Source organism: Cynoglossus semilaevis, chromosome 5, assembly GCF_000523025.1.
Source record: "Cynoglossus semilaevis isolate Cse_v1.0 chromosome 5, Cse_v1.0, whole genome shotgun sequence".
In the NCBI taxonomy this organism is placed as follows: domain Eukaryota; kingdom Metazoa; phylum Chordata; class Actinopteri; order Pleuronectiformes; family Cynoglossidae; genus Cynoglossus; species Cynoglossus semilaevis.
Genome location: NC_024311.1, coordinates 15312351 through 15326068, shown reverse-complemented (window position 1 = coordinate 15326068; position 13718 = coordinate 15312351). Strand labels below are relative to the sequence as shown.

The window sequence follows — 13718 nt, the reverse complement described above, 5'->3', positions numbered from 1 at the left end:
AAGACACACATTCTGATATTGTGGAAGGAACCTAAAAAATGACTGCAAATCAATCGACCAATCACGGACACAAATATTAAAAAAAAAAAAAAAACCTGAACTGCATGTTTTTTTGTTTGTTTCTTTTTTATCAGCAAAAGCTAATGGTAAGAAACTGTTTAAAACAAAAACAAAAAAAAACTTCTTTTCCCAAAAATAGTCAATGTAAAAATGATGACCAAAATGATCAGGAACGTCTTACTCTGGTACTAGAAGTGACTGCAGTAAAACGAACCAACAGCAAGTCTCCACTGCAGAAACTAAAAACTGATCAGGGATCTGCTGGTGGAGCTCGTAGGTGTTACAGATATTACTCTTCTTCAGTGAGGCTGTCATGTTTGTGTGTGTGTGTTTGTGAGCGTGTGTGTGGTTCAGTGTGTGTCTTGTGGGATCTCTCTCTGCATCTGTGACTCAGAGACAAACAGAAGGAAGGAGGAAGTGAGTAAACGCACCAGTGAGCACACAGAGACAAATGTCAGACATTTGTCATCAGTCAAATTAAAACAAATTAAACACATCTTTTCCTCTGTGCACAATTACAGAAGGGGAAACACAGTGAGACACAGTGTGGTTTAATTTTCATCAGTTACCTGTCGTTTCACAGTGTCCCCGACACAGGTCACAAACCTCACAAAAACTATATGTAAAGACATGTATTAACCTTCGAGTCTAAATGACCTCATAATTGACTAAAATCTCAGCCTGTTTAGTTGAAGACAGCGCTGATATACTGGCAGGAATTGAAGAAAGACACTCACAAAGATCCTAAACAGTTCTGATTGTTTTGGTTTTTTTTAGTTTTCATAGCCATCTACTGCCACCTAGTGAAGAGTATGTCATTGTTCTGCCTGTCTTTAATGAAACTTTAAAAGCTAATTTGCCATTTTACTAGATTTTTACTAGATCTCTCTTTTTTTTCTTTCAGAAACACAAATAAATATCAGCTACGCTTCATTTGATTTTTTTTTCTTTTTGTCCAGAACTTAAAAAGCAGTCGGTTGTGAAACAAGATGAAAAGTTTCTTTGAGGTGAATATTTTTCTCCCTGCCTTCCTTTTTTCCAAAATAAAAAACCCTATTTGTTCTGTTTTTTTGCTCTTTTTTTAAGTCTTTCTACCTTTCTACCATGAAATTCATTATTTTTAATTGAATCAATTTTTCTTTGTTTTTTAAGTCTTTCTAAATTTATCACACTATAATTTCCATCACACACACACACACACATCTATCTTCTCTTCTCATCCTTTTTCCTCCCTTTTCTTGCTCGGTTTCATGTCCCTTCTTTTTCCTCTCTTTTCTTGCTCGGTTTCATGTCCCTTCATTTTCATTCCCTCATCTTTTCTCCCTTTCCTTTCTCATCTCTCTCTCTCATTACTTAACTCTTAACTCGTCACATTTGAAATTCACTAACCCTTCACTAACAGGTCAAAACGAATCCATTTCTGACAGCCAATAGCAGAAGCCCACACAAGTCGAATGACCCTAACAGAGGTCAAATAAGGTTGAACCTTCAAAAGTAATTAACAGGAAAAGCACCAACAAATCTGAAAAGAAGCCGATTGGTGGATGGATTTGGAATATGAACTACTTAAAAAAGTTGGACGTTTTTTCATCGTTTCTCCGTCTGCAAATATCACAGAAAAGAAGGTTTGTGAGTTATTAAAAAAACATCTGAATTATAAAAACAATCAGGTTAAGATGACTGAGTTCACGATAAACTAACTTCATTTTTCCACTGTGCATATTTGAAGAGTCTAATAAAAGCTGATGAAATTATTTTTATGAGTGAATTTCCTCGGCTCTTGCTGCCGTATCTTTTTTTCATAGTGTTTACAAAAACCGTTGATCTTAAATAATGCTCCAAACACCACACACTGACAGAATCCCATACACTTTTACTCTCCTCCATCAGACGTTTTAGCGAACTTTCATATTCCTTTTCCTTTCCTTCAGTTCAGTATTTAAAGTGCGGCACATGAAGGGCAGCATCACATCACAAAGGAATAAAACATTCAAAGACGTCCACGGAGAGAAGAAGCAAGGGAAGGAATTTACTCCCCACCTCCCGACAAAAAAAAAAGAAAAAAGTTTGGAAATATAATTCCTCCTTTTCATGTTCACTGCACAGATGAATGAACGTGGGCTCAGAATTGTCCCCAGGACGCCGGGTCTCTGCAGCTCAGAGATTCATATTTTGATAAGGTTTTTTTTTTCAAAGTGCCACGGGTTTAGAAGAAAAGTGTCAGTAAAAAGAAGCAAAAAGAAAAACATGAAGGAAATGCTAAGTCCTATTCAATCCGTGGTACAGGCCGAGGGAAAGGCCCCGTGTTAGGGGATTAAGTCGCAGGCTTTTTTTTTTTTTTCGCCCTGAAGTCGTAGGGGAAATAAAGACACGGCCGTGACCGGAGTGTGTCAGCGCTTCGAAATGAACAAAAGTGAAAGACAGACAGGTTTGACTTGGGTGAATGTTTTCAGTTTGACACCACAGTGGGAAAAAGAAACAATAAATGAAGGGATAGAGATGGAGGAAGAAGGAACTGAAACAGTCTGGAGGAGAACGGAGATAGAATCAAACTCAGCAGAGCAGGACCTGGATTCTAGACTACTGGTAGATTTAGTTTATTTATTTATTTTAATTTTTTTTAAATATATTGATATACATATATCTGCACTGACTGAATTAAAAATATATATTGATATACATATATCTGTTCCTTATTGAAGTACTGTAGCCTTCGTTACTTCAGGTCTGTTTTTACAGTTCTGTCGTCACAATTTCTGAAATGTCTCTACTAACCCTATGGTTACTAGTATTTTAACTTTCTATGCACTTTCAAATACCAGTTTCAATACTTTTTAGGTTGTGTTTCAATCGATTCCAATGAACTCGTAGGCAGTGGAAAAATCCATACAGCAAGTTGGATTTTCTTCTAAAAAAAGGTTGGTTTTTTTGCCAAAAAACCAAAATGTCTATAAGGAACGAAAAGTCTTTGATTTTCACATTAATAACAATATAAAGATAAATACAATTTAAATGCACGTTCACATACATGATGCCTCTGACCAATCAACATGGCCGCTTAGAGAGAGAGAGAGAGAGAGGCAATGACCCTGGAACAAATATGTGTTTGTCTCCAGCTTCACACACTCAGATGTTTACAATGGAAGAAGCACAGGAGCCATTATTCCAAAGTTTGGGAACAGATGGGCATTATGTCCCTAATGTGTTCCGTCTCCTACTGTCTCGTTCACGCAGCATCAGAAAAGCAGCCTCACGAACAGATTGCACTCGCGAACAACCAGTCCCAACGCATCCCTTCGTACTGGCAGACGAGATGATTCAAGGTGATAGCAGTCGTATCTGAAGGAGGTAAAAACTCCAAAGTACAAACAGCTGTTACTGCGCAGGAGACGTGTCAGTCACTACTGTCAGGACTGAGGCTGAGCTGCAGTCGGTGATCAACCAGACAGAGTCTCAATGAGAAACTAACCATTAGGACTGACGGAGTCATCGGTCGGAGAACATTAAAGGCTGGGGACGCTAACCTTTACAACAAGTGCTGCTAATACCACCAGGTGGCACAACATGAGCTAATGAAAAACACCGACATCTTCACTAAAATGTTAAAGTGCTTTAAAGTGTTTAGTAAAGGCTGACAGTGGACCTAGAGATTAGATTAGATTAGATTAGAACCTGTGCTAATCCTCATCTGGGCTCCACAGACTCTGATAACGGGAAGTGTCCCAGAAGAGGACATCAATAATTGTCCACTTTGACTGTTATATTTCTCTTCCCTTAACCCAGTACTTCTCAAATAGTGGGGCGAGCCCCCCCTGGGGGGCACGGTGAGAGGTCAGGGGGGTGGGGAGGGGGCGTGAGTGGCTCCTAAAGGAATATAGCAGGCATATGGACATAAGTGTACCACTGCCGTAATTCTTGAATGATAACAAACCTCCAGTCACTAGGTGGCAGCAACTCATTCAGTGGATTGTACAGCTAAAAGTTATTAGGTTTTCAATAGTATTTCAATTCACGGGGGTGTCCCCATGGGGGGAGGGAGGTGACAGAAAATAATTAAGAACCACAGACCACACCTCAAAAGAGGACATCTTGCAGCTAATATTATTCTCTCTTAGTACCGTATTTTACGGACTACAAGTTGCTCCGGAGTATAAGTTGCATCAGCCAGCTAGAGTGCCCTCTAGCGGCTGTCAGTGTGAAAATAACAGATGTGAAAATTATATATTTTAATATATAAGTCACACCTGAGAATAAGTTTTAAACGCAGCCAAAGGAGCGACTTATAGTCTGGAAAATATGGTACTTTATTAAGCTGCGACTTTATTTTGAGACACAGAGCTGTATCTGTAGAACACACCTTTGTTTTTACAACGAAGGCATCAATTTAAACACCGACTAAAGCAGCGGCAGGAGGACAGATCCATGCACCTAAGGTACATGTACAGTTCAAGAATGATCACAGCCTTCTGTTCCGGTGAGGCCTGGCATGAAATGAATGCAGGCGGTACAAATATTTGATCTCCGCTCACTTTTTCATTTCTTTTTTTTTTTTTTTTTACCCCTTTCCCTAAGGCTGTGTTTCCTGGCAGCTTCCTTTTTGTGTCTGCGCGTTAGTTCCGAAACAAGAAGACATGAAGCGCAGAGCGGAGTTGGCCAAGAACACTGACAGCAGAATGAACAAACGAAGGGCCAAGACTCCGACACTCCAACAATACTAATGGTTCCCACGAGCACCGCGTACAGGCTGTTAACACGGACGGAAACGGAGCAGAGATTCTGTGAAGGTTCTCCAGTCAAACACATGCACGAGAGTTTTAAACCCCGACAACTCCGTGTTTTTACTTTTTTGTTTTATTTTTATGAGACATCTCTGACACTGTGTTTGGGGACGGGCGGCCAGTCGAGTGTTAATGCATGTAAAGCAGGCCAGTGTGTCAGTGATGTCTCTCTCCCTGCAGTTTAAGGTCAGTAGTCATTTCTCCGGGGCTCTTACTGTCACAGACTACTGGGCTGGACACCATTAGAACATTGGGTGACCAGCAGGGGGGGTTCTGTCACTCTGTGTGTGTGTGTGTTTTAATAAGTGCATCTGTGTGTGAAGACAGAAGAAAATTGAGAAAATGTCAAATGTATGTGCATTTCAGTTTGTTTGGTGACACAGTCGTGCGTCGGGGGAACGTGTCGGAGTATATGTGCATGCTCTGGAAAGACTGTGTCCATCTGTTCTATAAGTCTGAGGCTATGAGGCGGGTGGGCTGACCCGGTTGGCTCCCCTTGCCCGGGGCCTTTAACGTCCTTTGAATCACTTTAACGTTACTTGTGTGTCAACGCTGACTTTTATGAGATCATGTGAAATCTGTAAAACGTATCGAGGAACAGAAATGATAAAATTTCCCTCAGTGCCTGAAATTCATTTGCTATTTTTTTCTTTCCTCCACCGCCCACTGTGATTTATCGTGTTGTGACAGTAGACCTGTAGTTACTCTCTATAAAGATGGATGGACTTCAGAGGAATCATCGACATCATTGGACTTGGACTGAATTATATGTTTGGTCCTGTTAGAGTCAACTGTTCTTTTCACCTCATTCTTTTCCCTAGAAAAGTAAAATCAAATTCTCCTTTTTTAACCCTCATGTATTACCAGGACACAGATTATATATTGAAAGATAATAATAATAGTAATAATAATTGTTGTTATAGTTTTTTTTGTTTATGTTATTTCCTTGTGAGTAGTTTTATATTTTGTATATGAAGTAAGCAAGGTCTTTTTATTTAAACCAGACCATTTTCCATTTTTCCTACAAAGTAAAAAGCACTCTACTATTTTGTGTTTCTTTGTAAATCTTTGAAAACACCAAGAAGAGCTCCTTAAAAGCCTAAACCATTACTACTCTTAGCTTCAAAGTGTTAAAAAAACATATATTATTTGGATTTGTGTAGCACTTAAAAAACAGAGCAGCCATATTTATTTAATATCTCCACATGACATAAAAAATAGCTTACCATTTTTCCCTACGCAGCTATAATCCTACTTTACTTCCACGCCGCCTCCTCCCCCCGCCTCCTCCCCCCTCACCCATTTGCCTCCAAGGACATGTGTTTGTTCCTAAGCTACACCATCCAATCGGCGCCCCCTCTTGACCCACGCCTTATCTCTGACTGATGACTGACGGCCTCTGCAGATTGGACTACAATGAAACTTTTCCATTAACCTTGTTTTTGCGGAATGTCAGAGGATATATATTATATATACATAAAAATAAATATATATGTATACATAAAAAATAAATATATATGTATACATAAAAAATAAATATATATGTATATATATATATACATATATACATATATAAATATATATGTATATATATATATACATATATACATATATATGTATATATGTATATATATATATACATATATATATATATATATATATATATATGTATATATGTATATATACAGTATATATACATATATACATATATAAATATATATGTATATATATATATACATATATATGTATATATGTATATATATACATATATATGTATATATGTATATATACAGTATATATACATATATACATATATATGTATATATGTATATATATATATACATATATATATATATATACATGAGGGAATTAAAGCAAAGTTCGTAGGTTACAGCTGAGAAAGTCGCTCTGTTTCTCATCATCAATGCGCCGGTGATGCACGAACACAAACGCCGCCATGCGCTTTGGAGTTTTAGAGCACTTTGTGAGTGTGAAGACCGGGGCCAGACCAGGACTCTGAGAGACAGCTGGGGAACTAGATAATGTGAGAGGGAGAAGGAGGGAGGAGGCTTTAAAGAATGTGACTTGCTACCATGTGGGGATAGTTCATTAAATTAAGAGAACAACATAAAAAGCCGATGGTATATGGAACATTACCAACTAATTAGCCTTTATGGCTACACACGCCTTCTCCGATGTTCCATTTGCTACACTTGCTGTGTGTTATGGCACGCTTCTCAGCGGTAAGTCACGCAACACTTATGACGAGCCGCAGCTCGAGAGGTCTGTTGTTGTTGTTACACACACCAGCGCGGCTGACCACTGCTGTTTGGTACAGTAAGTGCTGCATGAGAAAATATTACATTTATATTCTCAGGTGGGCTTTAAAAAAAAAAAAAACATGCAACAGGCTCAGAGGGTCCAGCTGTGCAGCATTAATGGGTTTTACCTGTTTTGTTTTGGGTTTTTTTTTTTGCTGATTTTGCTTTCATATTTCAGATGTGTCACTTCATGTTACATCTTTATATTTTATTCAAAATGATTCGGGTTCCTTATGGTGGCAAAACCCTCATGTACTACGCATTAAAAATGCATTCAGACCCTCATTCACCAACTAAATCGCAGCTTTGAGTTGAGTCGTTTCAGGCAAAGACCACTTTTCCTTCCTGCTCTGATGCACATGCAATGCAAATTTAATGCATCCTGTCTGAACCCACTGTGGGGTCCAAGAGTGCGAGGCCAATTTCCCACATGTGCCGTGTGTGTGTGGATATGTGCTGCGTTGTCACAATTAAATTTAGACTCGTCGTATAAACACTGACGCTGTCTTCGCGCAAATTCCCAACACGGACCCAAACACGTGCAAAATTACAAAGAGTTGCCACGTCAGCTGCAACCTACTGGAGTCACTTAGACTGCAGGGCGCCACGGGGAGTGGAGCCGCGGCGGCGGCAGCGGCTTTGTGTAGCGGTGGAATTAAATGTGAATAACAGGGGGAAAAATGAGCAAATCAACAAAGGCGCTGATTTGTATTCAGGGAGAAGCTATTAAGAGTGTCTACGTAAACATTTCTTTGCAGCGACTGTCGCTCAGTGCCTAATGTAGTGCAGAAGATCCCGCTGTTTTTAACACTTTCGAAATTGGATCTGTCAGAAATGAATGTTGTAGATATTTCCGTGAAAATGATTCACATGTCACACAGAGCCCAACCTCTCCTGCTCCTTCGCACCAAAAAAAAATCTATTCCTCAAGCAGCGACATCGTCTGATGTAACCACCGAGGTTTACCTGGCGCTATAATACCACACACCCGGCCCGGGCTCTAACCTATTTTTGGGGTTTCGTTTCATGCCATACATTGCAATTGCATTTGCATTCTTGCCCAGCTGTGGGATAGAAGGATGCAGCGACGGAGGAAATCGAGGTATGAATAACATACAGACGTGCACAGAGGAGCACAAACCCAGAAGAACTCAGATTTGTAAACAGAGATGCAGGTTTAATTTTTTTTGTTTTTTCTTAAATGCTAATTGCTGTTACAATCTGTGTCCAACCAAGGAAAAAAGAAAGAAAAAAAAAAGTTCATATTTTAGCTGAAGCAAGGTGTTTTTGTTGACACTCTGGTACCATAATTATGTTGATTTTTGGAAAAAAAACAAAAAAAAAAGGTTTAGCCTGAAACAGGAAGTGACAGCTGCTGTGTTCTTCTGTGTTGTTGCAGACTAAATACAGGTAATCAGATAAAGTGGTGGACACAAAAAAAAAAAAGGAAAATAGAAAAAAAGGAAATAGGAGGAAAAACTAAAAAAATGAAGGAAACAGAGGAAACTCAGACTGAATGTAACTGAAGTCTACAGTTAGTGGGGCAGTGTGAGCGTGTGCAGGATGTTCAACGTAGAAACAGGCCATGGACATAAACAACCTCATTTTATTAACCCAGGACGAGGGCAGGATATTTATCACAGAAAAGTAAACTACAATCTGCTCCAATTTATTATATGAAGTCAAATAACTGCGTCTGCCTCATAAACAGTATCCGTGGTATTCTCTCTCTCTCTCTCTCTCTCTCTCTCTCTCTCTCTTTTTTTTTAAATGTAATTCATTTATATAATTTTCAGACTGAATCAGCCAAATGCTCCATTCTTCTCGGCTCGTTCTGTTCAGTACAAACTGTCAAACGCAGGACAGCCAAACAAATGGGCCACGATGGAGAAAATCAGTGAATGTTGCCAAAAGTAAAAAAAAAAAAAAAAAATCTCCCAGGTTTACATTCATACTGTATGTCTCAACACACCTGCACAATCATTTCTCCTTCTGGTCCCTCGGCACATTCTCATTCAGCTGCTGCGCAGTTTTTTTATTTATTTATTATTTATTTTATTTTATTTTTTTGGTGAATCTGCAAAAAACTGTTTCTGCAAAGAGTTTTCAACTCCGGCAAATGCACAGCTGACATAAGAATCATTAAGAGTCGGTGTTAAGAAACACCTGACAGCCACAGCGTTTCCACTTTCACACCGTCTCTGGTCACCAGCCAATCACGACGGCCGTCGTTACACTGATCCTACAGTGTGATGTAGGATCGACGTTCGAGAGCCGCCACCGGAGACATCACTACAATGGCTTCACATTGATCGTCTGATGTCGACCACTGGCAGTTGTGAAGTCAAGATAATTATGTGTGTGTGTGTGTGTGTGTGTGTACTGTATAGTGTCAGTGTTTTTACTGTGGGAACGTGTTGAAGAAATCGATGAGGTTAAAAGTGTTAATGGGCTTTCATGAGTACTGAGCAATCTTTTACCCAGCGCTCTGTGCCCCCGTTCATCGGCACTTCAAAAAAAAAAAAAAGCTCATGTCACGGCAGCGCTCGAAACATTCACCTTGATGCTGGTGTGGGTGGACTGAATTCAGCACCTCCACCTCCTCCTCCTCCTCCTCCTCCTCACCCACACACCCAGGTACCCAGGACTAGGGTTAGTAACAGCTTATAGAATTAAAAAAAAAATCAAATCTACACTTCTTTTTTCAGTTTTATGTAACTGTACACAGGAAATTCTGATTGGCTGCAGACAGATTAACGTCTGCTTCCATCAGAGGGCGATCAAGCTGCACAAGAATCCAGCTTCAACACACTGTAATAAAACGGTGGTAAAATATTCTGGTCAAAAGACAAGATTTGTTTCGGTCCAAGTATTTTCTTTTTTTGTGCAACAGAGAAACATCAACTGCTCTCTGTCCTGAAGCAATGGTTTCCCAACTGTATCTCTAGCGCCCCCTTTTTGTAGATAGGATGGATATTATTGAGCCGTTCACACAATTGCATTCACTATTGACTAGCAGACTCCCCTCGATATTTAAACTGCTACTTCCAATTTAAAATGAAATACATTCTTGCTGCGTCCCACCCTACAATAGCTCTGCGCCTTCTAAGGGGGTACGCCCCCCACTTTGGACACTAATGGTATATAGAATTAGCCTTGAGCTGATATTCTGCATTGAACGGCAAAAAATGTTGGTGAAGTTTTCTCATGTTGAGAAACTCAAATAGTTTAGTACGAGTTTCATTAAACTATTCAAATAAAGAGACTGATTTAATTTGACAATCGGGTTCTGAGCAAAAAAAAAACTGGTATAAACAGAGAAAAAAAAACGGAATGGTAACTTTTTTTCATCTGTTAAAGCAGCATTTCTAAAGGATAAAACAGAAACTCCAAGAAACTCCAGAAGACTGCTGTTCTCCACACTGAACACTTCAGAAGAACCTCACTGATTAGGGTGTTTTCAGGAGAGGTGAGTAATAGTAGGTGGATGAAAACCCTGTCAAAGGCTAACTGTGCACGTCAAGACGAGATCGGAGGAAGAAAAAAAAAAAGAAGTCTGATATCAGTGAACTTCTGCCAGAGAGAGAGAGAAGAAAGACACAGACGCAGTGGGTTCAGACAGTCGGCAGTGGTGAGTCGGCGCTGTTCCACTGTTCCACTGTTCCACTGTTGTCAGCTAACCAACACCATCAGAAGCAGAAACATCAGCCAACGTCTCTTCAGACTCAGTGTCTCAGTCCTGGTCCGGTTCAGGACCCAGACTAGTTTGGTCATAATCACTAATGGTGAGTTCAAATCCACCAAAATCAGTTTTCTGTATTTAATAATTCAACAAGGAAAACCCTGAAGAAAAAAAAAAAAAAAAAGACCAGCCCAGACACGTTTGTATTGGCACAGAAAAATAAAAAAAAAAGAATTATCATCAGACATTAGTGCCACAGCAGCCCAAGACAACAACAAATGTCAAAGAATTTTTCAAGTTGATGACAAACCCCAGTGAGAGACTGATGTTACAAGGTGTAACTATTGGTGACCAACAACGCAGGAAGTACAACAACGCAGGGAAATCTGGATTTTCCCTCTACGACACGATACGTCGAGGGAATTTCAGTTTCCTATATGAATTTTCTACTTGTTTTTATATCTACAAAATAATCAACTTGTATCAAGTCAAACTAAAATACCCAAAAGTACAGTCCTAGTAAATTCTATTGTTTTTCCAATTTCATTCTCTCTGACTGTAAAAGTCGATTCATTCCAGTGTAAGACAAAAGGTCTTGACTTTACACTTTCTGTGCGACATTGTTTCCCAAAGACTGGGTCGCGACCCTCAGGTGGGTCACAATAGATTTTTTTTTTCCTCTTCACATCCCAACTCTCAGATGTTCTTGTGAAAACCTTTAATGTTTCTAAGGTTTCCATCATTTCTGCCTTTTTCTCTTCATTTGTTAAATTAGCAACAAAAGAAGATTCATATCATTTTGACTGTGTTGAATTTGTAGTGACCACTCTCTGCATCCACCTGATTCATAATGATTATAATCATCATGACTCAGTGTCACACCTTCACTTTCACTGTCTGACCTCTTAACAAATGAAATCATTACAAAGTATATTATTTTTCAAATTAGTTTTTTTCTCTCAGCCCATAATTTTTAACCGTTCCCGTCATCGTCAGCTGACAGTCCACACACAGACGGCTTCTCACTCTGCGCCGTTTGCAGAAGGAAGTCAATTACATCGACTTGATCAGCACTTAAATGCTCTGTTAAGTAACATTTATAAGGGCGAGTTAAACTTTTACAAGGTGCACTTGACTGCAGAGGCACGAGGAGAACGAATGCCTCGCCGACGCCGGCTGCTATTGATGGGGTCGTGAAAACCAGCGAGAGCGGCGCGGGAAAACTCACCTGATTGGAGTATCTCATGCTGACGTTGCGCTGATCCTGACGGGACACGTGGCGTTGGATCGGATCGATGTCCTTCGGGCTGATCAGCTCATCCACTGAGGGGAGCACACACGTACAGACACGGTCATACAACAGTGCAGTGATTCTCAACCTCTGGGCCGTGGCACACGAGTGTGCCGTGAGAAATGATCCACTTTCACTTCACTGGCCTTAAAAACTATTATTTATTTATTTATTTTCATATAATTTTTCTTTGCTCATCAAAGTATGAAAGGCAGAACAATTAAAAACTCTTCTGCTAGGGGGCAGCAGATAGCTATGAAAAATAAAATAGAGCTGTTGAAGAGCATTGTGTCTTTCTTCAATTCCTGCCGGTATATCAGCGTGGTCTTCAACTAAACAGGCCGAGATTTTAGTCAGTTATGAAGTGATTTTTTTGTGAGATTTGGTGAGCTGTGGGGTTTTTCCTGATGAGTTGCCTAGAGTCTAATCTTCCCTCTCATTTATATGGTCGTAAATATCAGTAAATCAACACTATATGGGATACAAGTGAATGAGTCGACATACAGCACATCTTGATGACAGAAACTGTGGGTTTGAGAATGGAAAATATTCATTTATGCACAGTGAAGCTCCTCGTTTCTACCAAAAAGTACGTCTTCCCATCATTTACTGAATAAATAAATCCATAATTTGAGCTACCGTACGTATACAGCTAAATGCACACACACAGACGTACCCAACAACTTGGCGATGTTGTAGAGGGCCTGACCCCACAGGAACAGCTTCCCATCACGTCCAGAGTTGCTAGGGAAACGCTTCTGGCTCCCGCGTTTGTTCTGCTCAGCCTCCACAAAATCAGCGGGTACGTAGTAGTATTTAGGAATCACAGCATGACCTGGAGTAAGAGACAAGAGCTCTGAGCGTTTAATGTCTGTGCACGTGAGAGAAAACACACAAAAAACTCTACAAAACATACAATAAGATCCAGCTGTTTTATTTCCTGTCAGGTTAACAGTCCATGACATGGTGTTGGTTACATTAGTAGTTTTCATCCTCTGATCTCTGGTCCACACGTGTATCTGCAGACTGATGCTGTTAGGTGTTTACACTGAGACGTCACTGCTGCCTGCAGGCTGCTGCAGTGGTTTTTATCTGTTTTCCATTTGAAAATCATCATCATGAAATGCACAAAAAAAGAAAAAAAAGAAAGATATGACATCAGGAAGATGTAATTTGAAACAGGTGGAGAACCATGGCATTTCCATACAGATATCTCTAAAAATCTGTAAAAAAAAAAAAAAGGAAATGAAAGGCCTCAGTATTAGTACAGGAAAACTTTGAAGTATGAAGTTTATTTCTGACTTATTGTGTTTAATTCTGTTTCTAGTTGTAGTAAAATATCACCAAACATTTATCTGACATCCAAGTGTGGCCCAGGATGACAACGCACAAACCTGACTCTTAACTTGATTCTGTTTAAATCAAATCCCCGTGGTCAAGCTAACTGCTCTCCACTAATGTGGGAGGACGGCACAAAAGAGGCTTGAAAAAAAAAATACACAGTGACAAGTACTAGGAGCAGATGGAGCCACATCAGGCCCATCACAGTCGGATTTTCAAGACAAGTCACTCACAAAGTAAACTCT

At 39.7% G+C, this 13718-nt stretch overlaps 1 protein-coding gene across 1 annotated transcript in view; it reads right to left on the bottom strand.

Annotated features, from left to right (window-relative positions):
- Nucleotides 1–13718, bottom strand: part of phkb (phosphorylase kinase, beta) — a 71485-nt gene that overhangs the window by 22715 nt on the left and 35052 nt on the right. The window contains exons 13-14 of the mRNA XM_008310740.3: nucleotides 12809–12967; nucleotides 12071–12164 (exon numbers count right to left, since the gene is read on the bottom strand). Coding sequence (XP_008308962.1) covers nucleotides 12071–12164; nucleotides 12809–12967 — 253 coding nt within the window. The remainder of the gene's footprint in view (nucleotides 1–12070; nucleotides 12165–12808; nucleotides 12968–13718) is intronic.